Genomic DNA, 27,013 nt, shown 5'->3' with positions numbered 1-27,013 from the left:
TAGTTTGCCACTACCTGCCTTAAAAAGACATTTATAACTACATTCACAAACACATCTGGCTGTATTTGTCTGGAATTAAGTTTACTAATATAGTGGCAAAGGAGGTAAGAAAGGAAGTTACTTTCTCAGAAAGATGAGAGAACACACTTAAAATTTTTTTAATTTTATATTTAATTTTTTAAAAATCTCAATGGAAATTAAATATTGTTATTTAATTGGTCTTTATTTATAAGAGTATATATAGCTTCCTTATATAAGCTATATAAAAATCAGTTTCATTGATGGGCATATTTATGATCTAAATATCAACTAGAAAAACCAGGATTTAAAAAATCATTATTTTTAAAGAAACTTAAAGAAACAAAACTAAAACACCTGATTAATCCTTCCTACCAAAAATTACCTGAAGGAAAAAAGAAACACTCCAAGGGGGAAAACTGAAGCAAACAACCTAAATTATAATAATTTCTCTTTCTGGCTAGGCACAGTGGCTCATGCCAGTAATCCCAGCATTTTGGGAGGCCAAGGTGGGCAGATCACTTGAGGTCAGGAGTCTGAGACCAGCCTGGCCAACAGGGTGAAACCCTGTCCGTACTAAAAATACAAAGGTTAGCCAGGCGTGGTAGTGTACACCTGTAATCCCAGCTACTCGGGAGGCTGAGGCAGGAGAACCACTTGAGGCAGAGGTTGCAGTGAGCCGAGATTGCTCCACAGCACTCTAGCCTAGACAACAGAGCAAGACTCTGTCTCAAAAAATAAAAATAAAAAAGTAAATAATTTCTCTTTCCTCCATAATTTTATTTGTATTTTCAAACAAAAGTAATATTAATCAATGTATCTTGATCAGGAATATATAAAGTAATCAATATATATAATAATATATATTGACTAGTAATAGATCCCGCTTATTATCAGCTAGTACTTCATGAATACTAAACTAGTCGAAAATAACTTGCAAATATTTTGTATAAATGAAATAAATGATACATAAGTGTGTGTGTCACCCTTAAAAACAGTATCAATAACAAGGCCTCCCACAGATTTCCAGTGAATTCATTTATAAGTTACTGCTTATTTTAAGCCCATGAGATAAATTCTGTGGAATTCACTTTTTGAAGTCAGATATAGCCCCCTCCAACTAAGTAAAATTTTAAAAATAATAAAAATGTAAAAAAGAAATAGCCCCTGTGGACATTTCTGTCCAAGTTTCAGAGTCTGAAAACTTCACATTATTCTCATATTCAAACATCCATCATAGAAATATAATTACCCTTTGACACTTTCTTGACAATTTTGAAATTTAAAGAAAAAGAGGCAGTTAGGGGGAAATGACTTTAAAATGTAAATTAATACAGGAAAGAGCCTTACCTCTGTAACAAACAAGCTCTGTGCTTCCTCTTCCGCCTTCGCAGGCACTGTTGAGCATATGTATCGACCCTGTCGTCTCAGGATGGCCGTCTGGAAACAAAAACAGGAGGAAAAGCCTTGGGTAAGTGAAGGAGGCAGGTGCCAGCCTCAGAGTGCAGCTGTGTGCCCTGCAGCTGGGCCTGGCACCCACAGAGTCCCTCCAATTTCCCCCATCCAGTGCAGCTGCCTCCTTCGGTCACACACAACAGATTCCATTTGGCAACCTCAAGTTCCAAAGCCAGGCTGGGTCACAGCTCCTGCTTCTTTCTGGATCAGGCGCCCACAGATACCTCCAGCCAGCCCTTCTGCAGGGTAGAGGCCCCTTTCAAAGTCCCTAACATCCCACCCCCAAGTGCTTGATCTAGTCCCATGACATAGCGTCTTACTTGCCTTAACTGCTTTTATTGTGGTAAAATATACATAAATTTACCATTTTAAACATTTTGAAGTATACAGTGGCTTTAAGTATATTCATGCAATTGTGCAACCATCACCACCACCCATCTCTTGTCATTTACATCTGTTCTTGTTCACTGCCACATCCCCAGTGCCTAAGAGCATAGATAACTAGACACACAGAAGATCCTCAATCAGTAATTGCTAAACAAATCTATGAACTGGGAAACCTCCCCTCCAAGGGACATTAGAACTGTTCTTGTTCATTAGGCTTAAATGCTTCTTTTAAATAAAATGACAAGGCAGGGGTAGCATCCTGTCTACCTCAATAACTGAGCTTAAGGTTTCATTTTCTTTTTCTTTTTAATTAATTAATTAATTAATTTATTTATTTATTTATTTTTTGAGACAGAGTCTCACTCTGTCGCCCAGGCTGGAGTGCAGTGGCGCAATCTCGGCTCACTGCAAGCCCTGCCTCCTGGGTTCACGCCATTCTTCTGCCTCAGCCTCCCAATTAGCTAGGACTACAGGCACCTGCTACCACACCCGGCTAATTTTTTGTATTTTTAGTAGAGACAGGGTTTCCCCTTGTTAGCCAGGAGGCACAGTCTGTCTCCCCTCTCCCTAAATCTGGGCTGGCTTTCACTAACAAAATGAGATAGAAGGAATGATCATCAGTTCTAAGCCTAGCCTTTGTTGGTGGTGGTGTTTTTTGAGACAATATCTCACTCAGTCACCCAGGATGGAGTGCAGTGGGGCAATCACAGCTCAGTGCAACCTCACCCTCCTGAGCTCAAGTGATCCTCCCACCTCAGCCTCCCAAGTAGCTGGGACCACAGGCATGAACCACCATGCCTGGCTAATTTTTATATTTTTTATAGAGATGGGGGTCTCACCATTTTGTCCAGACTGGTCTTGAACTCCTGGGTTCAAGCAATCCTCCCACCTTGGCCTCCCAAAGTGCTGGGATAATAGGCATGAGCCACCGCACCGCACCCAAACCTAGCCTTCAGAAAAACTGGGAGCTTCCACTACCTCCTTCTTGGAAGCCAGTCACCATATAAGAAGTTCTATCATCTTGAGACCACCATGGTAACAGGAAGTACAAGCTACCCATAAAGAGAGGATATATACAAGATGCCCCACCATCCCCCAGCTGGTCTCAGCCACCCCAGGCGAGATACCACAATGTGAGCAAGGAAATATCTTGGACATTCCAGTTCCTACAGTGTAAAACAGAAGAACCACCCCGCTGAGCCTTGACCAGATTTTAGAATTGCAAAAAATAATAAATTATTGTCTTAAGTTACTAGGCTTTGGGGTGGTTTGTTACTAAACAACAGAAAACCAAAACAAGATTGTAAGACACTAGGAATACCTCCAAGTTATAGTACTGAAGAATACTGCCATTTTCATGAAAATGGATTTCAAATACTAGCTACACTACAGAGTTACGACAGAAGCACTGAGGAGATACACTATGCTGCAATCTCGTTTCCACAGTCTCCCTTCTACTCAATGCCACGAAAGAGGTCAAGTAAGATGCAGTAAATGCCTGTTGGATCTTGAGAGTAGTTTGTAGTGTCTTATGAAAAATATTCTACTGATCATTTAAGGACTCAGCATAAATATTACTTTATCCATCCATCCATCCATCCATCCATCCATCCATCTATCCACACCTTACTGGGTCCCTACCTTCTTCCAGACACTGAGCTAGAAGCTGCAGACACAAACTTTAATAAAATATAGTTGCTATTCTTTTAAAACTTACAGTCTGATGAAAGAGAATGATGAGGAAATAATTATTAGAGTATGGTAAGTACAGAAGAGTATAGAGAAAAGAGCACAGAAGCACAGGATATGAGAGAGAAAATAGGGGAGTCTAAATTCAATAAGGTGGGGAAGAGGACATCGAGAAAAGGTACACTGAGGGAAAGCTAAAATTAGCTTAAGCTAAATTGTAAAGGATGAGCACAAGTTATATTCAGTACAAAACTAAGAGAAACATGGAGATAAACTTGCCCTTGGGAAGTTCAAAGTACAAAATTGAGATATAATGAATGAGATGAACTCTTTGCCAATAAATAAATAAATAAATAAATCTATTAAATCCTAGAACTAAAAACTTAAGTCAAAGGAAAAACTGCCTAGAATTCTCACTGACCTTGAACTAAACAGCACTAAAATTCCATATCTGGGATAAGAATAGGCCAACAGAAAGAACCAGGCTTCCATGGCTAGAGGAATTCTGTCAGTGTCTCTATCACTGTTTAAGAGAAAGGTTGGAGCTGGGCGTGGTGGCTCACATCTGTAATCCCAGCACTTTGTGGGGGCCAAGGCAGGCAGATCACTTGAGATCAGGAGTTCAAGACCAGCCTAGCCAACATGGTGAAACCCCATCTCTACCAAAAAATCAGGCAGCGTGATGGTGCACGCCTGCAGTCTCAGCTACTTCAGAGGCTGAGGCATGAGAATCGCTTGAACTCAGGAGGTGGAGGTCACAGTGAGCCAAGACCATGCCACTGCACTCTAGACTGGGTGACGGAATGAGAACCTGTCTCAAAAAATAAATAAATAAATAATAAAGGAAAGGCTGGAACCTATTAGGCTGGACCCATGGGGGAGGGGAGGACTACTAGGCTTGGCACCAATGGGGCCGTCAATGTTTGATACCATCAGCTGCTAAGGTCTTCTAATTCATTGCCCTTGCTCTAAGTACAGTCTCACCGAGCCACTTATTTATAATATGCTTCCCATTTAGACTTTCCTACTGGGAGAAAATACACAGCCAATATAATATTCTGATCTGCTTGTGAATTCTAGTTCTCAATGCATATTAATAAAATAAAATGACATTCTGGTTTGTGCTCTTCTGGGGTTGCCTGCAACAAGTCAGTTCCCGAGCCTGAAACACTCTGGGTGACCAAATTCCATCTCCGGACTTGCAAACCCGAGGTCTGATCCTGTACCATGGTGACCTTATAAACCACTCTGAGACCCGTCTGAACAGTTAGTCAACCCTAACTCCATTATCTAAAACTCTCCTGTACCCACATGCCCTTCTTTACCCCATCAGATTGCAAATTCCTTTGAGAACAGGAGATACGTCTTACTATTTCTAGCTATGTGCTAAATACTCAATAAATGTTTCAAGAATGAGCAAATACACTTTGGGAGGCCGAGGTGGGAGGATCACTTGAAACCAGGAGTTCGAGACCAACCTGGGCAACATAACGAGACCCTGTCTCTACTAAAAATAAAAAAATTACCCAGGCATGGTATCATGCGCCTGGAGTCCCAGCTACACAGGAGGCTGCAATGGGAGGATCTCTTGAGACCAAAAGTTCGAGGCTGCAGTGAGCTGTGACCAGGCCACTGCACTACAGCCTGGGTGATGGAGCGAGACCCAGTCTCAACAAAAGAAAAGAAAGAAAAGAAAGAGAAAGAAAGAAAAGAAAGAGAAAGAAAGAAAGAAAGAAAGAAAGAAAGAAAGAAAGAAAGAAAGAAAGAAAGAAAGAAAGAAAGAAAGAAAGAAAGGAAGGAAGGAAGGAAGGAAGGAAGGAAGGAAGGAAGGAAGGAAGGAAGGAAGGAAGGAAGGAGAAAAGAATGAATAAAACAGTCAATGGAGACAGAACTAGGAATCTACCAATAACAACCTTTACTTGCATGTAAGTTTTTTTCCCCTATTATTACAAAAAGTTATCTGGTCCATTATAGAAACTGACAAGGGAAGACTATAGCATGAGTGAACGCTCTGTTTTAATTTCTCCACAGATTTTATGTATTAAAAGTCATATTCAGATAATCATCTACTTTATGCCAAACTGATTCACATTAAATTTCTATAGTTTTATTTATTTGGCTTACAGACAAGTCCAAGTCAATACTAAGAGATTTATACTCCAAAAGCACTAAAGCGCTTCTCAATAATAAGCCAAGTTTTCTTTTTCATAGCTGTGGTATTCTTTTCCACTTTTCTATCAGTTAAAACCATATTTCTGCTAAAAGATGGGTTTATATCCTTTATATCCACTTTATATAAATCAACATCAAGGTGGGTATTCAAAGCATACCAGTCCTATTTCTATGTCTGGAAACAAACCATTTCCATTCTGCTAAGAAATCTGTACATTTGAAAAGGGAAGGGGGAAAAAAACATTTCACACCATAATTAGTGTAATATGTGTCTGAAAATTAAACCTAAACATTGCTAGCATCTCAGATAACTATTGGGATAGAAATCTCACAGCATAAACATAATTTCAAAATAAAAGCCCTTTACCAAGGTATGCACCTGCAAGAAAGAAAAGGAAAAAGAAAAAAGAAAAAAAGAAAGGCAGATAGATAGATAGATGATCAACAGATAGAAAGATAGATAGATAAAAGCTCTTTCCTAGCTATTATAATAGAAGGCAAATTATTTTCAGTCAGTATCATTACTTAGGTTAAACATGTGGCCTTTGACACTAAGAAATTCTTAGTTACCTTCAGCAAATATGGACAGGAGTCTTACAGGAAGTTCCACAAAATCACAGGCATAATTAAAAAGGAAGAAAAAGGGGTGACATCCTTTCCCAAAGTTCTTATATGAGGATGCACAGACACCTGAGAGCCCCAGTCTCAATATTTATGGGACAGTTTGTTTTTCTTTTTCTTTTTTTTTTTAACAGAATGAGCTAGAAAAGCACAGAGTTGCTCCCAGAATAAAAAGAGTGAAATTTACAACTTTCTCCAAGTCCAGTTTGGAATGACAAATTTCAAATAGATCCTTTTTACTTAAAAAAAAAAAAAAAAAAAAAAAAAAAAAAAAAAAAAAGGCCAGACGCGGTAGCTCAAGCCTGTAATCCCAGCACTTTGGGAGGCCGAGACGGGCGGATCACGAGGTCAGGAGATCGAGACCATCCTGGCTAACACGGTGAAACCCCGTCTCTACTAAAAAACACAAAAAAACTAGCCGGGCGAGGTGACGGACACCTGTAGTCCCAGCTACTCGGGAGGCTGAGGCAGGAAAATGGCGTGAACCCAGGAGGCGGAGCTTGCAGTGAGCTGAGATCCGGTCACTGCACTCCACCCTGGGCGACAGAGCGAGACTCCGTCTCAAAAAAAAAAAAAAGTTTTTTCCTCTTACTTGAAATGATCCCCGCCAAACACTGGGGTTACTGTGATGTTTCTGAGCCACTGTGGGAAGCCACTTAGCCCTGGGCAGCAGGGCAGGCCCACCTAAAGGGAGTGAGTGGAGGTACCTGTTTCCTCACCTGGGCCGACCCCTGGGGCCTCTGGCGTTTCTTGCTTCTATCATCACTCACTGCTGTCTCTGCAGCTTAAATGTGGAATCTCTCCCTCCTAACTACGTTCCTGACCCCAACCTGGCCGGGGCTCTGTGTGGCCTCCATCGGTGGCAGCCAACACGTTACCCTGGCCCCACTGAAGCTGAAGATTCTGAGAAGCTCATGTTTCAAACCACAAGAAATGTGAAGTGAATCGTTTCAGTCAACTTCCGATGTTAGAATTTGAGAAATGATATTGGAAAGAGATTTGAGTTGAGAGCCAGGAAACCTGAGTCCTTACCCCAGCTCTGCCTCTAATTAGCTGTGCAGTCTTGGGGGATATTTGAGCTTTCCACATCCACAGAACACTCTTCTAGGATCTCTAGGTTTCCTTTGTGGTTTAAAAATCCCACAGTTCTATGAGTATGGAATTCTAAGTCTGTTCCTCTCAAATGGTTTATCTGAGTGCTGGAAATTGCTTTGTAAGAAACTAAAACATAAAAGGCATCCAGAAAAAAGAAAAAAGATGAATACCATATTTGCTTTGAATCACAGTTGCATTACCTTAATTATTTTTCTTTATGGAAAGAATTGTTGGGTAAAAAGGAGGGAAGATTCACTACGTAGATTTAAATAAATATAACAGTGAGTGTTAACAAAGATGTATCTTATTTTTCTAACCTTCTCAACTCATGGCACTGGATTTTTTATTAACTACTTTACAACGGGCTTAAACTATAACAAAATAGCCCTCTTAATTCCTGGTGGGAAGTATGCAAATCCATGGGATATTTAAAACATCATATTTTATAAAATTTTAATTAAAAGACCAACAATAGGCCCACCCTTGCCCTGGGACCATGAGCTAAAGACAATCTCCCAAAGAAGCGGGTGGGCTGTAACCTGAGCCAGCTGCTGGAACCGGTGACAGTGTCTCCACATCTCTGCTGTTCAAAGGAGCAGAGAGCTGGGAGTTTCCTCCCTCAACAGAGAAACAAACATCAGGGACAGTCCAAAAGGGGAGCACAGGCTCTGAGGCAGGAAGAGATGGGGAGTACCCAGCAGCCTCCCAGGTAGTTCTCGAGAGCCAACCCGAACAAAGGGGAGACCACCGCACTCCAACTGAGACACTGAGTCAGGAGAGGGGAAGACGCTTCTCTTTAGGAGTGAACTGTCAGTGAGAGCAGGACTGCAAACCTAGGGAGCTGGAGGGGCATTTCAGGGTACCTGGGATCCTGCCTCTAAGACGGTCTATTCTCTGAGGACTGAGGATGACCTAAAATCCGAGAGAAGGAAACCCGGGGTCCACAGTGACCACCTGTTACAGAAGCTCAGCAGGCCTCAGACCCCATCAATTCCAGTCTACCCTTAGGCTTAACTGTGGAGCCATCAATCCTCTCTCCTCTTTGTAATCTCATGTAAAGCATCCGTGCTTGTGCTTATTTTTGTGCTTGTTTTCATTTACTTAGAACTATCCCTTCAAACACCTGAGGACTTCATGCATTTGTCAGAGAAACAGTACTTGAATCTGCTGAAGGAAGGGCAGCTCTTAGGGTGGGCCTGGGGTGGGGGCAGGGCTCAGGAGATGGGGGGACCTGGATGCAGCCAAAAAGCAAAGCCCAGGAGGTCCAAGCCAAGACTGAGCTCTTCAGGAGCATTCCCTGGGCCTGGCCTATCTCCCTCACTGAGTTAACCCTGGGTTCAATTTTTATTGTTCTCAGCTGGGCCAAATGGATAGCGTCCACATCCATGTTCTAAAGTTATCTCTGATTGCAAGCTACTCCCTCTTAGATGGCTCACAAGAGCTCCTTCCTTTTGTCTCTAGGCCTCAGCCGAACTGCATGGTGCCTCACGTCTCTGCAGAATTATGTCCCTCTGGTATCTGCTGGAAACCCCACATGGTTGCACTGGTCTGTACATTAAATATTTTGTATCGAGTGCAGTATCAAACATTACTATTCAACAACTCTGCGAACATCGCTGAAACTTGCTGAGCGCAGAGGTGATGAAACCTTTCCAAGTATCTGGCAGATGCATTTGTTTCAGAGCATATGACTTGCTTTTTCAGAGGATTCAGTACCAAGCTAGACTGGAAACTAAAATTTACACAGGGCGTTTCCACATTTTACCTCACGGTTCATGTCTTGGCAGTTAACCCACGACGTTCTATTAACGTCAGACAAATTCCATATTCAGGGAACAGCTGCCTAAAGAGCCTCCATGTTTAATTCGCTAATAATTAAGAAAATGAGCAAAGCATAGGACAGAGAGGCTGAAGAAGGAATTCCATTTAGGTTTCTGGAAGGAGTTTAATGAAAGCCAATTCCCAAGGAACACATTTAAAACATTACAAGGGCTGAGTTTTTTTTGTTGTTGTTGCTTTTTAAGACATAGGGTCTTGCTCTGTTGCCCAGGCTGGAGTGCAGTGGTGTGATCGTGGCTCACTGCAGCCTTGACCTCGTAGGCTCAAGCAGTTGTCCCACCTTGGCCCCCTAAAGTGCTAGGATTACAGGCGTGACTCACCGCAGGGGCTGGGCTGAGTCTTGATACGAGCAGAGAATTACACATTTCTCATGGATTATTTGAGCCTAAGCTCTCCTAACACAGATTCTATAATCCATCTTTTTGGTGGTCTTGAGGTGGGGGGGCCTTCTCTGCCTCTTTAACTGCTCCTCTTCACGGGCACCTGCATGGTCCCCCATTTCTTTCTCTGGTCCTTCAACAGAGCCACCCTTCACTCTGCCTGATGTCAAAGTACAGAGTACAAAGTACAAAAATGCACAAACCACAGTGCAGCACCCTAACCAGTAGGCCCATCTTCCCTCTATCATCTCTCTTATCTATTCTCTGCACAGCTGCCATTTGTCTTTCTAAATCTCTCATCTGACAGCATCATGCCTCCGCTGAAATTCTTTCAATGACGCCTCATTGCCACCAGAATAAAATCCAAACTCCTCAGCATGACCTAAGACCTTTTGTGACCAACCATACTAACTTTGCTGGATTCTTCTGCCCTTCTCCAACCATCCAGCAACATGGACTATTTCTGATTCCCTAATGCACCAGGTCCCTCTGACTGGCACCAAGTTGCTCAGACCGGTCTCAGGCACACGTACCATTCTGCTGAGATTACTCAAAGATACTTCTGTGTCTCCTGCCATACTTGAGAATCTGACCATGTTATTCATCTTTAATTCTCCAATACCCAGCAGAACGCCTGACACAAGATGAATGTTGCTGAGTAAATGTGAAGTTGGGACTTCAAAAGAGGGACTGCACAATTTAGTTGTGAGATCACATGAGGTTCCAAATGAAACAGCGTCTCAGCAACACGTGAGACGTCAGACAGTTCCTTTCACCAAATAATGTACTGCTTCCTAAAAAGTCAGATTTCAGTAGACCTTTGAGGGTCATATGAATTTCATTCTGCTACCTTCTCAAATCCCTCAAATGGAAGAGCACACACGATTGTTTATTAAAATGCAGTAAACTAAGTAACATAAATGTTCAGAAGCCTTAATAACTAGTTATCAATTAAGTGCATTTTTGTAAAGAATCGTATTTTTTTTGGTCTTACAAAGAAGCAATTTTAAAATCACTTCCTAAGTACTACTGCACAGCTGAGGACAGGAGAGTTACCCAGAAAACCAGGAGTAGCCTTGTGGTCATTCGGGGCCCAAGTGGCATGTCTGGCTTCCCGTTTAGTAAGGGATTCAGCCTGCTGAACAACTAAAGTTGAGAGTGGCAACTAAAAACAGCCACCCTCAAAAATAAAATGACATTCCCTAGAGGAGAGAATAGAGGTTGTAATAAGCTCCCTGGTAACCCAGCGTCTCCCCACCAATGGAAGGGCAGCAGCAAGGGCATGCAGAGGTCTCCTGGATGGTGGTATCTCTTTGGATTCTCAAACATCTGTGAGGACCAAATTTTAGGGGAAATGCCATCACTGAATTACAGATTAAGAAAACTGAGTTTTAGGAAGGTTTATAACTTATGAAAGGATCAGAGTAATAAGAGACAGACCTGAGTGAAGACCCCTGTGGACATATGACTACATCTTGGGTCCCGTCACTACCTCTAGCGTCTAGAGCACCTACCAACTCTTTCACGCGCATTCCACTCAACCTTGAGGTAGGTGTAAGTAAGTGTACTTTCTTTTGTTTTCCAGTTGTCTGCATGTGTCTCTGGTTGTCTTTTTTTTTTTTTTTTTTTTGAGACAGTCTCGCTCTGTCACCCAGGCTGGAGTGCAGTGGCGTGATCTCAGCTCACTGCAAGCTCCGCCTACCAGGCTCACGCCATTCTCCTGCCTCAGCCTCCCGAGTAGCTGCTACTCGGGTAGGTGCCCGCCACCACGCCCAGCTAACTTTTTGTATTTTTAGTAGAGACGGGGTTTCATCGTGTTAGCCAGTATGGTCTCGATCTCCTGACCTCATGATCCACCTGCCTCGGCCTCCCAAAGTGCTGCGATTATAGGCGTGAGCCACCGCGCCCGGCCAGTTGTCTTTCTTTAGAATTCTATTTTAGTTGCTAAAAGGACCATAATTTTGTGTGGACATCTAGCACGGTGGATAAGCTTCAAGTTAAAACATGTCCATCATAGTTATGTGTTGCATAACTCTGGAGATACATTCTGAGAAATGCATCATTAGGTGACTTTCTCCTTGTGCAGACGTGATAAAGTGTACTCACAAACCTAGATGGTATAGCCTACCACGCACGTAGGCTACAGGGTATAGCCTATTACTCCTAGGCCACAAACCTGTACAGCATGGGACTGTGCTGACTACTGCAGGGAGACGTAACACAATGGAAGTATGTGTGTACCTAAACATATCTAAACAAAGAAAAGGTATGGTAAAATACAGCATTATAATTTGATGGGACCACCATTGTTGACTGAAAGGTCATTATGCAGTGCATGACTGTATTTACACATCTTGACACACCAATGAACTTTCCTTCAGGACTTGTCTTAGGAAGACATACTCCCTAATGTGCCACCCATCATCCCTATGTAAGGTTTCACTTATGCACAGAGTATAATTTCACTCAAATCCCTCTGAGTTGACCAGCGCCACGCTGCTCCTATCAGAGCAGCATTTCAGCTCCTGGGCTGTCATCCAGAGTCTTACTTCAAACACAGCGCAGAGTCAGCTTTGTAGATATAATGCTAAGCAGATGGGGAAGGCACTCTGACTCTAGGACTTCTGACATCAGGGGACTTTGATGAACTCACTGAATCTGTCCTCTTTGGATCTCGTGCACACACTCGAGAGTGTTGCTCAAACCCATGTGGGACACACTCAATATTATCTAGGTTCTTCCAGGCAACCCTGGTAGAAGAAGGCAGAGATACAGACATAGCAGGACTTATTTTTGTTTTAGAAGCCATAGAGAATTTTGTGCCTGGTAATATGTTAAATGACATCTAGGAATTCTGAGACCAAAACCTGGATTTCCATTTCCTTTAAAGACTCTTGGTTTGTGTGTGTTTGTTTTTGCATGCAAACATACTGTGGCTCCTTTTCTTCTGCTCCCATGATTTGCCACCTTGAGATACGCTCTAATGACCTCAAAGGCCACTGGTGCCAAGTTCTCATATCCATCCATTTGTGTAATACCCCTTAAGTGCCTACTATGGATAAAATACTGTTGTAGGAATGTTGGCTAATGTAAACATGAATTTTCAAAAAACTATGGTTTATAATTTTTTTAAAAAATTATGGCTTTCTATTCTCATGGAGGCTTTATTTTCTATTTAGGGGAAAAATAAGCAGTTTCATAGTTACAAATAATCATAATAAAGAGGGATAGCAATGAATGCTGGAGACACAGTGTATACTTCATAAATTTCCATCTGATTAGGCTACCCCGATGGAAGATGATATCCTTAGTTCAAATCTTCCTCTATCCATGCCCGTTGATCTTCTTTAGTATCCTAAGACATATACACTAATCACATGGATAAAATTGTCCTTCTATCCCTTATTGGTTTACAAATATGGTCTGCATTTATCCAGTTCCACCAATTGTAGAATTTCACCATTCTCTCTGACATATTTAAAATGTCAGCTAAATGTCATTTTAAAAAGAAAAGAAGAATGTGACCTCTCATGAGGAACACAAACATACAATAATGGACTAATGGGTTCATCAATAACCTTCATTCAGGATAAGAGAATAACATCTTACATTCACTTGATGTATACCGGTGGTATTTCATACGTGTGTGCTTTTATCTAGTTACATATGTAGTTAATGTCAACTCCCTACTTGATCCTAGGTTTTCCTGACCACAACATGGAACAAAAATCATGTCACAGTGTCCACTATATGAAGGAAAAAAAAAAAAAAAGCTACTACCCTCAGCAGGCTGAGGAAAAAAAATAAAGAAAATGATAAAATACTTTGTAAACATAAAAATCAACACACTGATCTTGTACCCTAATTGTTTCAGCAGGAGGCATCACGGTTCCGCTGAGTTCTCTGGCTCCTGAGGGCACCGCTACACTGTGTTCCGTGTGTGTGCCCTGCTCCCGCGTAACATGTTCAATCACATCCCCTACGGTCCTATGCCAGGGCACATGGGGACACAGCCGCCCACACACCCTCCCCTGCCTGTAACAGCGCATGGGGCTGCAGAGGGATACCCTTGGAGCGGTGAGGAAGACGGGAGAACCCTGTGAGGTGCCAATCAGCTGAACCTCACTCAAGGATGGCGGGGTCATGGCCAGATCATCCTCCTACCCTATCAGACCTCCACCTTCATTTAGAAAGGCTGGTACAAATACAAAGTTAATTGTGCTTCCCCAATATGCTTCTGTGGTTGCTGATACGGACTCTAGCATAGAAGTTGTTTTTCAGAAGCAATTTTCATCCTTAACACTTCCTTCAGTTTAGGAAAATAACACTGAATTTGCACAGTCAAATGCTGATATTCTTGAAGTTTGGTGAGCTAAGCAAGATGGTTTTAAACAAATTAAAGAACAAATGAATCAGTCAAGGAAACAATGATTCTAAATGTTCGTAAATCACTTCCTTTTCCTGCAATATTTCTAATGAGAAAGCTTGTAACATACATCTTCCAGGGACCTGGGAATCCAGCTCAAGCTTAAATGCTCAAAATAGCCACTTGAAGAGCTCTACCCTTAACTTCTTACTTCAATTAGATTTTATATCTGATTGATGTTTAGTAGGCCTGGTAGTTGGGCTGAATGCACATCTACGATTTTCTGGATTTCTTCCAAATGATTTAATGCTTTGTTACATGCTGATTCTCCTCACCCAAGAGCTGTCTAAAGTCTCAGCCATGGTCCATGTTATCACCACACCCTCCTCTCGTGAGCTCTCAGACACTGACACGTCCCTTCCCTGAGTGTGCCCTGGTACCCCTCCAACTACCCCACACCAAGTATTTTTGCTCCTTCATCCTCTGGGCCCTCTGGTATCTTCTTTTCCCAGTCCAGGGTCCACCTCCAAAGACTCTCCAGCGTCGACTCCCTGGGAGGTCATTTTAGGACCTTGGGTCACTCACTCTCACCCACGTCCTGCCACCATCACGGCCATCCATCCTTTCTCTTCTCTATTCCCAGGTGCCTGACGTTTCCAACAAGGCTAATGGTTTTCATTGAAATCTTCAGTGGAAAGACCCCCCTCTTGGTTGATAATTCATTTGTTTAATTCTACAAATATTTACTGAATATCTACCACTTGTTCCACATGCTTAAAAACTAAGATCCCTGCCTCCTGAAGTCTACGTAAGAAACAAGAACATATACCAGTGTGAGAAGTTCGTAAGAGACAGGCAGAGAAAAAAGAAATCAGAGCAAGGTAGAGAGGACCAGCAAGGCCAACGCAGGATGGAGGTGCAGCAGTTAGCAACAGCCTCACTGCAAAGGTTAGATTTGGAAAAAGGTTTGCAGGGGGCAAGAGATAGCCAGGTAAAGAATTTGCAGGGAGAGGACAGGTCCCAAGCCAGAAGGCTGCCTCGGGAGGGAGACAGGAGCCCAAGGAGGCCAGTGTGGCTGCAGACAGACAGCGGGTGCTGGGAGAGGCGAGCTGGGAGAAGGCCTGGGAGTAAATGGGAAACAAGGTCACAGGGACCCTTGGGCCACTGTAAGGCCTTTGCTGGGGGATTCTGAACATAGGAATGATATCCTCTGACTCACTTTTTAAACAACCTCTCCAGCTACACTGTTAGGACCCACTGGAAGAGGGCAAGGAGAGAACCCAGAAGACTTGAGAGAAGTCTCTCGCATTAATCCAGGTAAGAGGGACAGACAAAGGCTGTGGTGATGGTTCCAGCAGGGGGAGAACAAGCTGATGACACTTGCTGCTCCCCCTGCCACTCCTCATGGTCTGCTTTCCAAACCCTTACTCGCCCAAGCTCCCCCTCCTGCCCCAGGCCAGCTTGACATTAGCTCCCTCAGCACCATCTGCCACTACACTTTTCAATACACAATCCTCTCCTTCTATTTGGAGCTGGCAGTATCTCTCCTTCCTCAACTCTTCCCCTAAAAAACCCTTAATTCCCTCCCCTGAGACCCCATGAAAGGCCCTGCTTCAAAACTCAGACCACATTATCCTGTATCTTCCATCTCTTCTCCATGCCTAGCTTTCACCCTTCTCAGCTGACTCTTGCTTTCCCAATCCTGGTAAAACCTCCCGCAGACCTTGTCACTGCTCTGAGTCACTCTGATTCCTTTTTCTGTTTCCAGCTTACTCTAACCTGTGTCTCCCCACTCACTTCTTTACCCCTGCCCGGTCACCAACTCCACTGCCCTTTCTCGGGACCTCCCTAGCCGCGGAGAGACTGTCTGCCCACTCTGCCTGCCTTCTTCCAACTCTTCTCCTCCATTTCCTGGTTCTTAGCCTAACTTCTGTCTCTGCTTCCCCTGCTGTTTCCTAAATGAAGGCACTAGCCCAGGCTTCAGTCCGTCATGCTCTCGGCCCCTTTCTTGCCTGTCTCACTTTTCTGTGGATGAATCCAGATCTTCCTTTTTAAACACAACTTCTCTCAGCGCTGGACTTCCGCGTTTCCAGCCACTTCAAGAGCTCCTAGCACCTGGGTGTTCCACTAAGCTCTCAAACAATACTTCCACAATAGATTCCCATGGGACTAGATTTATGTCATGACACGGGTCCTAGTCCCCTGCTTATTAATATTAAGACACACCTTTATCTCCTCTCCTAAGTTATGAGCATTTTAAAAGCAAGGATCCTAGCTTATCTTCATGGTTCCAAGTACCTCACAAAGCTGAGTCCTTTCACAAGTTGTTTAAGAATAAACATAAGTTAAATAAATATACCCTTAAGCTCAGCTGATCAGTGCTACCTGAAAAGTAAGCTTTTATTTTTAAGGACTATGTGATGATAATTTAAAAAAACAAAAAAAACAAAACAACAACAACAACAAAAAACAGCGATCACTATTTCCTGTAAAAGGCATTACTTGAACTAGAATTAAAATTCTCATCTCCTGGAGGTTTAGAAGTGTCTATTCAGAATTTTTTTTTTTTTTTTTTTTTTTTGAGACGGACTTTCGCTCTCATTGCCTAGGCTGGAGTGCAGTGGCGCAATCTTGGCTCACTGTAACCTCTGCCTCCTGAGTTCAAGCGATTCTCCTGCCTCAGCCTCCCGAGTAGCTGGGATTACTGGCACCCGCCATCACGCTCGGCTAATTTTTATATTTTTGGTAGAGATGGGGTTTCACCATCTTGGCCAGGCTGGTCTCGAACTCCTGACCTCAGGTAATCTGCCTGCCTCAGCCTCCCAAAGTGTTGGGATTACAGGCGTGAGCCACCGCGCCCGGCCCAGAAACATAATTTATCCAGATTTTTCAGTTAGGTCTAAGCCTAGACATGAACTAATATCCCAGAAACCACAATGCTCACAGAAAGTTACACTATTGGCCACTGAATTCTAACTGATAAAAATTTCAAGGAATTTATGAAAGAACACTTTTCAATAAAAAGCCAAAAACAAAGTATTGAGGTGTTTTTTTTTTTTCTTTTGGCTGTATATAATAAAAAAGTGAGGACAAAACATCGTGAAAATAAGTTTTTTTCTTTTCAAAAGGACAGATGGGAAATGAGATCAGGGACTTCCAGGCCTTTGTAAGCAGCAGGCACGGCTTCCTCTCCATTTCAGTGATTTGTAGATCATTATCAGTCTCATGTAAGTAGAAGAGGAAAAGAACCAGAGGAAAAATAAAACTCAGGATGTTATTGAAAGGGAAATGGAGCAAGCACATTTTTCTATACAATGCTGAGAACATTCTAGGATTCTCTTGTATTCAAACATTTCCAAAAAGTAAAATTTCTAGGATTGTCAATTATGAATAATCTTTGGTCTGCACTCCTATCCTTTCTTTTCAGTTCTCTTGCTAAGACATTTATATAGGTAATACACCATAAGTATCAGTGGGAAAAGCACCTAAGGACTCACTCCTTGACCTGATTTTGCAAACAGTTCTAAGGATGACAACAGTTTCCCACCCATAAATATAGCACAGAAATCCTATAATGAAATCCTATGCTTTTAAAAAATCGTTATTTTTAAATACATAAAACATAAAATATACCATCTTAACCATTTTTAAGTGTACAGTTCAGTGGCATTAAGTACATTCTCATTTTTCAACCATCACCACCATCCATCTCCAAAATTCTTTTCATGTTTCCAACTGTGTCTCTGTTCTCATTGAACAATAACTCCCCATTGCTCCCCACCTCCATCCCTAGTAACCATCATTCTACTTTCTGCCTCTGATGAATCTGATTCTTTAGGGACGTTACGTATGTGGAATTGAACAGTATTTGTCCTTCTGTGACTGGCTTATCCACTGAGCATAACACCCTCAGGGTCCATCCATATTGTAACATGGGACAGGAGTTGCTTCCCTTTTCAGGCTGAATAATATTCCATTGGATGTAAATCCCACATTTTGTTTCTCCATTTATCCCTTGACGGACACTTGGGTTGCTTCCCCCTCTCGGCTACTGTAAATAATGCTGATCTCAATAGGGGTGAACAAATCTCTCTTTGAGTCCCTGCTTCCAAGTCTTCGGGGCATATATCCAGAAGTGGGATACAACGTGCTTTTGAGACAGGGTCTCACTCTGTCACCCAGGCCAGACCACAGAAGCACAATCACGGCTCACTGCAGCCTCAAACTGTTAGGCTCAAGTGATCCTCCCACCTCAGCCTCCCGAGTAGCTGGGACCACAGGTGTGCGTCACCATGCCCAGCTATTTTTTTTTTTCCCACAGACAACTCAGTATTTATTTTTGTGCCTTCCTTCCTATGTATTTCAAGTCTTCAAAACAAGGCTCCAGGAACCTCCAGACTCAATTATGCCCCTGGGCTTGGTCCACTGTTACAGGAGTCTTAGGGAGCCTTGTACATAAGCTTGAGTTACTCATTCACAATATTAAACCCCAAGACAGAAGATGCAACTAAGCAGAACTCCCTCCTCTATTCCTCCATGGCAAATGCTGATTTCAGATGAGGCAGCAGCCAATGTCAAAAACGCTGGAATTTTTCCTTGGAACTGGACTGTGATGAGAGGTGCCTGCCACGAACATAAGTGACTGTCTTTTCTTTGACCCTTCCTTTCCGGTTTTTGAAGATTAAGCAGGAAATAATCTTTTCTGAAGATACTTGGTAATAATTCCCAAAAAACCCAAAACATGTGCTTCCACTACACTGTGCTTTCAGATATTCTGGATCGGGTTCAGCTGGTGGCTGAGCTGATTGATGTGTTCACCCCAATAACGAGGTAAGCCCATCTCCTTGAGGAAGCCCACTCTATTCTTGGTAGCATGATGGGCCACCGAGAAGTGGGAAGGGCACAAGACCCATGAGATCTCCTGGAAATACTTCCCTGGGAAGGCAATTTCATGAGTGAGGTCTCCCAGGCAAATGACACCAAACTCCCCCAGGTGCTCCTCAATCACTGTGTTGTCTGTCAGAGGGATGGTCTCATTCTCGACCTTGGCTTGTCCATGTTTCAAAATGAGTTCTTGGACAGACTTCAGATTGGAAATCCCCAGGTCACATAAGGTTCTACTATAAGCAGCATTTTTAGGCTCTGGGGGGATGACTTTTACAAAGATACCACTGAAAATTATCTTCAGGCAAAGTCTTGTAATGCTTCTCTGCACCAGTAAAGTCACACCATGAATTCTTTAGATGCGTAAAACAAAGGCCAAGGAATGTTTATCTGGCAATTCCAAGGCATGAGGTTTCACTTCTAGTTGTCCGAGATGCACCTTGTTGCATTTCTGCCGCTGGGAATCATGTAGGAATGATTCCAGTCACTTAAACATGAACCTTTTCCTTTCTTCTGCTCCTTCTTTGCTAAAAGTGCCTGCTTTACCTGAGTGGCTTTCAGGGCTTGATAAGCCTTCCTCTTTTTCAGATTTTCTGGAACCAAAGGGATTTTTCTTTGCTCTTGCTCTGCCATCTTTCCAGTATCTAATATTTTTTAAATTTATTTTTCGTAGAGACGAGGTCTTGCTGTGCTGTCCAGGGTGGTCTTGAACTCCTAGGCTCAAGCAATCCTCCCACCTTGGTCACCCAAAGTGCTGCAGTTACAGGCACGTTACAGCCAACGAACCCGGCCCAACATGCTCTTTTTATCCTTCCATACAAGCTCTATCCTCTGTTTGTTTACACCAAACACCAAAGTCTAATTTTTATGAAATATGAATGGTAGCATAAATTTCTTCCAACATTCTTACTAATCACTACTTTTCTCATATTCTATCACTTTACACAGTTGCACAAGCATTAGTAAGCTGTGTAACAAGTCAGGATACAAGGAGCTTAAAAGTCAGATGAAGATTCAGTGGGTTAATCACAGGGTTAACAATGTCTCCACCAACAGGACCATCAGGTAAAAATACTTCCACTTGAAGGAGAATCGTCACTGGAAATCAATAGTCAGCTGCCACCCAAATCCCATGTCTTTGATGGAAAAGGCAGGCGTCCTGGGCTTGACTTTCAGTTAAACAGAGGCTCATCATGTCTTAAGCGACAAGTCAACTTATACAGCTTGACCTAAAGCCTTTCAATCTAAAAACCATTACCTCTGTCTAACTGCTTGTTAAAGTTTACCTCTAACTTTGCTCATGGAAAAAGTACGTTCTCAGATTTATGCCAAATAAACTGGGTAAGATGACAAAACAATAAGAAAATAAAGGGTTATTAATCACTGGAAAAAAAAATACTCTCCAGTCCCTGTTTTACCTGCACTTTTTAATTTTAGAAATTACCTACTTCTGCCAAACCGAATCATTGATCCTGCAAACACTTTTACAAATCTAGTCACTGGGACTGCCACGTGTTCCAAACAGTATTAATATTTACTTGATGAATCAAAGAAAAATAACCTAATTCTTGTAAAAATTTTACTAATTAGTAAGGTAAGCAATGGGTATTCAACCCTAGCACCTAGCAAGGAAGGCATTTTGTGCATGTGGAGGTGGGCAGGTGGGTGGGAGGACAGAGGCTCAAAGCCAGACCTTCTCAGGACCACAGCACGGGGTGGGGGGACACCTGCAGCACGCAAGAAGCCTAAGAAGCAGGCTGTGAAGGGCCAAGACCACATACTCAAGTGTTTATGTGCACAGTGCAGACAGGCAGTAGGAAAGGAACTGAGAGAGTAGGGTAAAAAGTTTCTGTGGACTTAAATAGCTTCAGACAATATGGGATTTCAAGTGGTCTCTAAAGGGTAGGAAAGATCTAGAAGAGAAGATCCTGCTGGCAAGGAGAACCATGAAGCCAAAGCAGAGATGGCAGAGATCCCCCAAGCAACAGGATCTGATTCTGCAAAAAGAAGGGCCATCAGCTAGCGACGGCTGCAGGCCCCTTGGTGTTCCTGTCCCTGGCCATGGCGATCACATATACTTTACTTCATTAATATTCCCTTTCTTTTTTTTTTTTTTTTTTTGAGATGGAGTTTTCCTCTTGTCACCCAGGCTGGAGTGCAATGGCACGATCTTTGCTCACTGCAACCTCCACCTCCCAGGTTCAAGCGATTATCTTGCCTCAGCCTCCCAAGTAGCTGGAATTATAGGTGCCTGCCACCACACTTGGCTAATTTTTGTATTTTTAGTAGAGATAGGGTTTTGCCATGTTGGCCAGGCTGGTCTCCAACACCTGACCTCAGGTGATCCACCCGCCTCGGACTCCCAGCGTGCTGGGATTACAGGCATGAGCCACCGTGCCTGGCCTACTTCATCAATATCCTGATGGCTGGGAAGTATTATTTTGATTTTTTTCATTAGTTTGTTTGTTTTGAGATGGAGTCTCGCTTTGTCACCCAGGCTGGAGTGCAGTGATGCGATCTTGGCTCACTGCAACCTCTGCCTCCCGGTTTCAAGCGATTCTTCTGCCTCAGCCTCCTGAGCAGCTGGGATTACAGGCATGCATCACCATGCCCGGCTAATTTTTGTATTTTTTAGTAGAGACGGGGTTTCACCATATTGGCCAGGCTGGTCTCGAACTCCTGACCTCGTGATCTGCCCGCCTCAGCCTCCCAAAGCGCTGGGATTACAGGCGTGAGCCACTGCACTTGGCCTATTCTTTTGATTTTTAAAAATTCACGTTTACTTCATGTCTCTCTTCTTTGCTGTTGTTGTAGCAAATGCTCTTCGGTCATCCTCAGGCAACTACATGCAACCTGCAAATCTTTTCTTGACACAACTTATTTTCCCAGAATATGTAGATGCCTTTAGGATCGGACCAGTAAAGGCTCAAGATCAACATGTGCCTACTTGAAAAATGTACACGAGCATCACCACTATCCATGCTTATATTTTAGTAAATTGTCATTTCAAATATATTTGGCAGAAATGTACACCAAGTTCTATTATTTTAATAGTTAACTTATATTGCTTAATTATTTAAGTGCAGTAAATCACCCCTCTGCATGCGTTTTGCTGCTGCCATTTCCTAACCAACTTGGTATTAGTTTTCCATATGAAATAAAACACTTTTCCCGATCTAATTTGTTCCCTCTGCCTCTAATAATACAATTATTCTGCTCTTATTCTGCCTAAGAAAACAGAGAGAGAAGGAATCTGTGGCACTGCTAAGACCTTTCACTCATCCAGCTAATTAGACAGTTAATAACACCACTGAGACAATTTAACTAGAAAGTACAGAGTACACGGCCTTACCTGATGAGAAAGCGAGAGTCTATAAGAAAACAAATAATTGTACCCAAACTTCACTGGGGCCCATCACAATTCCTGTGATGAGAATCAAAGCTCAAATTCAAGCTCCTAAATCTCTAGGAAAACTTCCCCCCAAACAGAAAATAATATTTGCTCATCTCCTTAGCCCACAAAATGCTAGTGAGTTCTTTGCCGTTCCTAGAATATTTGCATCTGGTATCACCAGAGTAGTTATAAGCAAAGGGGACACAGTAGTTTTCTCAAAGTTTAAACTGTCTGATTCTGCAACTCCTTAAACATCCAGGTGTCCTGTTCCCTTGGGATAAGATGACACTCAACTAACTGTATCTTGTTTCTTTGGTTTGTTTCTTAAGCAATTTTATCTCAGTCATACAAAGAGAATTTTTCATTCTAGGTTGCAAACTCAAAAAAGTTGTTACTCTAATTAATACCAAGAAGAACACATACTTCATGTTCGGAGAAATTTGAGATAACCTTTAGCTTCCTCAGACAACACTACAGGAAAATCTTGTCAACATGGAGTATAATTTATAATCATTTGATTTTGCTTTTCATTTGTTGCCAAATCACAGGCAAAAGCCATCATTCAGAGGTTCCCATTTATTTATCTGTTCCTGTGCAGTTTAGTCATGTAATGAAGTACGCAAAGCATGATATTTTTTGGCATGACCTCAACCCATTTACCAGTTACTTTGGCAGCAACACCACATGAATAGTCAATTTCATTCCCATGGGCATTCCTTTTCTGTAGGACAGAGCTAAACAATAATCATTTTGGGGCCCATGTATCTCTAACAAGTTAGAAAGAGTGAACATTTGTGAAAATTCTCACCTCTGTTGTAAGCTGGAGTCTCTTAAATTTGGTGGGGGAAAAAAACTTCAAGGATCATAATTTAACAATTGCTATTAACATGGAAGTTTCTAAAGACAATGAAGTATGCACAGAGCTGTATACAGTAAGTTATGTTCTGTGGGGTGGGATTAGAAAGAAGGTGTGGGGAGGCTTTTCATGTCAATTATTTCAATTTTTCCCTCTCATTTATCTTTTTGTACATGGATATAACACTTTTGGAATCAAACAACAAAGAATCAGTGAAGCTTAAAACAATATAAGGCAGCTCGATTCACAAAAGATAGGGCTTAAATGGTAACAGCATCAGGTAGAGAAGCATCCGACTAAGAGCATCAAAGGAGAAAAGAAAGAAGTGCCAGGATTAGGTCCCAGGAGAGCAAGGAAAGCAACCAGAACCTCCAAATGGACCAAGGTGACTCGCTGCAAGGCATTCTTCCTGGAGGAAGAATGTCCTTCTCACTCAGCAGCCTCACAGCTTCTTGTTAGTCTCTCAACCACAGGCCAAAAGAGCAGCACACAGCAGGAGCTGTGCTGAGTCCTCCACATTTCTTCCAAGGAATAGCACCCACATTACACTAGAGAGGTAAACTTCAGGACATTCCTGGCTAACCTTGAACCCTTTGCTGGGAGTCCACACACAGTGCACGGCCTCTGAAGGGAGGCTCCCAAAGTGCCATCCTAAAAAAATGCATGACAAAATCTCCCACTGCTCCCCAGCAAAGCCCATCATTAAGATTCTAAGGTACTTGGCCAAAAAATCTAAATCAAAACAAGTCTCAAAAGACACAAAGGCACTTGTGCCCACTAAATCAGCCCGGACAGAGTATAGCACTTTTATTCAAGACACACACACACACACATTTTTGCATACTTATAATTAATATGCAAAACTAATACCATTAAAAATTATCAACTCATGAAGGATGCTTGGAAGAATATAAAATAACTTTTCTTTCTTAAATAACATCTTATTTTCATCTTTTAAAAATCATAGTTAGGCCGGGCATGGTGGCTCGTGCCTGTAATCCCAGCACTTTGAGAGGCCAAGGCAGATAGATCACTTAAGGCCAGGAGTTCGGGACGAGCCTGGCCACCATGGCAAAACCCTGTCTCTACTAAAAATACAAAAATTAGCCGTGCATGGTGGCACATGCCTGTAATCCCAGTTACTTGAGAGGCTGAGGCAGGAGAATTGCTTGAACCCAGGAGGCGGAGGTTGCAGTGAGCCGAGATGGCACCACTGCACTCAAGCCTGGGTGACAGAGCAAGACTGTGTCTTAAAAAAAAAAAAAAAATCATAATTAACTAACCAAATAATAAATCAATACATAGAAAAATACTGTTTGTTAACATCAAACACATGGTTCTATGGATAGAAACATAACGTTACTTACCTGAAAGTCATCGTAAGGGAAGAGCAGCATCTCCCGTAAACAGTCGTTCAGGATCTGAGTCTTCTTCTGGACGATGACATTTTCATAGTCGAGTGGCTCAATTAGCTTTGGCTTTGCCTGGAAGGTGAAAAGATAAGCAAGACATTCTCATAAACAAATGCCATTTCTTAAGATAAAGAACTTAAGATGCTCTACTCTATGTTTTGTATTTTCTACAATTAGAGTATGCTAGTTTTGCTATCAGAAAGAAACAGAAATAAGAGTTGTTTCCAAAGGGACAAAAAAATGCTGGATGGTGTCCTGCTACACAGAGTGATGCTTGTTCAGTTATTTAAACACAAAGGAAGCTCTGCATTCTGGTGGAGCTTCCAATCATTTCTTGGGTCATCCCTGACTAGGTATGTCCCCTTCCAAGCCTTAGAGTCTGCCAGAGCTGCCCTGATTAGGTGTCCAGCCACGGCCTGGCAGTCAAGGTCAGATGCCCAGAATGGCTCCAGCCACAATACCATCCCTTCTTGGCCCAGGGCCTAAACGTATGCACAGGACTCATTATTTCAGATAAGGCTCCAAGACACCCTTCTCTGAGTCTCAAAATATCCCCCCTATCCCCAGATACCTATACTTAATATGTAATACCCAAAGGTAGAAAGATAATGAGCTGAGCCCAAACCAGGCAAGCAGCTGGGTCAGAGCCAGGGGGGCAGGTACTACTTAAACCGGGGCTCATGGGCGAATCCTAGGGGATGGGGACGTCCATCCCTAGCATGCACTGAGCATGAGAAAGAGGTAACGAGTAAGTAGGGAAGAAGAGAATATATATGGCTTTCCTAGCTATTTCCAAAGTTAGATCTCTTGGTTAAAATCCCTTTATCTATCGCAGTCACTGCCACCTTGTTTATGGCTCACTTTCCACATACGAGGCATTGACTGGGCTAGGTCAGGGATAAAGATGCATATTCAACTAACTATATTATAGTATGCCAAATGCTAAAATAGGCATATAGAAGATGTTATCAGAAGTAACTAAGTCCAGGGCAAGCGCAGTGTCTCACGCCTGTAATCCCAACACTTTGAGAGGCCGAGATGGGTGGATCACCTGAGGTTAGGAGTTAGAGACCAGCCTGGCCAACATGGTGAAACCCTTTCACTACAAAAAGTATAAAAATTAGCCATGCGTGGTGGCACATGCTTGTAATTCCAGCTACTAGGGAGGCCAAGGCACAAGAATTGCTTGAACTGGGGAGGCGGAGGTTGCTGTGAGCTGAGATCACACCACTGCACTCCAGCCTGGGTGACAGAGTAAGACTCCATCTCAAAAAAAAAAAAAGTAACTAAGTCCATTATATCAACAGTTACTAGAAGATTATTTTTGAAACTATAATCACCTGATATACACAATCTCAATAAATGCTTCATGTATTAAAAACAACAATTTGTATAGAAGAAGTATATTAAAGATATTTGGTATGTGGCATCTAAATTGGCAATTGTGACTGAGGCTTGCTATTTGTTTCCAAAACCTGTCTCCTTTCCAATACAGGTGAACCACATTTCCCAGCCTCCTCATGGTTTGGTGTGCCCACGTGACTGTCTTCTAACCAATTGTATTCGAGTAGAAAAGATGTGGCCACTGCCTCATCTGGGCCCACAAAAGGCTTCCACGTGGTCCCTCCCCCTTCCCTCTGCAGCCACGCACACAGGATCCAACACTGAACTGGGTGGCCTGAGGAAAGGATGGAGCCTAAGATGGAAAGAGTCTGGGTCCTGAATCACCTTACAGAAGACCGCCTGCTCAAACAGGCACTGAAATGCCCCAGGAGCAAGAACTGAAACACCTACTGTGTTCAGCTGCTGAGATTCTGGAGTTGTCTGAAGTAGCAGTCAACTTGCTTTGCCTGTTATACAGATACATGCTCATACTTAACTCCAATTACTTGATTTAACGAGACTCTACAAAGATGTTTTGACATGCTAAGAAAAAAAGCAATGCCCAAACGAGTATGCAATTATTATAATTAAGTAAAATACATGTTATGTGGACAGAGACTAAAACTATGCAAAGCCCAAAAATTTAAAGCTATATAGTAAAATGCTGGTAATGGTAAACTGTTTTTACATTCAAAAAAGACAAAAAAAAACTTTATACAAATTATTTTTAAATAAGAATTGCCCAGAAAATATTTTTCAAACTATTTTAATTTAAAAAAAAGATTCACTCTTTTGTCACACTGCACAGAGTAACCAGTCAATAAATGCTTGTTGGCAAAATGAATGGATGTCGTGATTAATAACATTTTCCCTAGGAACTGTAACCATATTCCTAATAAAACCCAAATATGCACATAACTTTCTAAAATTCCATTACAAAGAGGTCAGGTGGACCAACACTGCAGACTGGGTAGACACCATGTTCTCCCTGGCTTACATGGTGGCTACCCCATAACCACGGGCCAGGGGGACTCTTTCGTGACAGCCCCAGCTGCCTGCCCA

The 27,013-nt window shown here is 42.4% G+C and overlaps 1 protein-coding gene, 1 long non-coding RNA gene and 1 pseudogene across 31 annotated transcripts in view; 1 reads left to right on the top strand and 2 right to left on the bottom strand.

The window, feature by feature from the left end:
- Positions 1–27,013, bottom strand: part of LOC105477721 (dedicator of cytokinesis 9) — a 298,629-nt gene that overhangs the window by 138,902 nt on the left and 132,714 nt on the right. For all 30 annotated transcript variants that reach the window (XM_071081085.1, XM_071081090.1, XM_011734482.3 and 27 more), the window contains exons 2-3: positions 24,524–24,640; positions 1,369–1,458 (exon numbers count right to left, since the gene is read on the bottom strand). In XM_071081085.1, coding sequence (XP_070937186.1) covers positions 1,369–1,458; positions 24,524–24,640 — 207 coding nt within the window. The remainder of the gene's footprint in view (positions 1–1,368; positions 1,459–24,523; positions 24,641–27,013) is intronic.
- On the top strand, positions 1,410–26,755 carry LOC105477711 (uncharacterized). The gene is made up of 3 exons (XR_003017183.2): positions 1,410–1,489; positions 15,262–15,339; positions 26,064–26,755. It is a non-coding gene; the product is annotated as an uncharacterized lncRNA (long non-coding RNA).
- On the bottom strand, positions 11,259–24,513 carry LOC139359062 (ribosomal protein uL30-like; annotated as a pseudogene).

This window comes from Macaca nemestrina, chromosome 16 (assembly GCF_043159975.1).
Source record: "Macaca nemestrina isolate mMacNem1 chromosome 16, mMacNem.hap1, whole genome shotgun sequence".
Taxonomy (NCBI): Eukaryota; Metazoa; Chordata; class Mammalia; order Primates; family Cercopithecidae; genus Macaca; species Macaca nemestrina.
The sequence above is the reverse complement of the archived record's forward strand: the minus strand, read 5'-3'. Positions and strand labels throughout refer to the sequence as shown.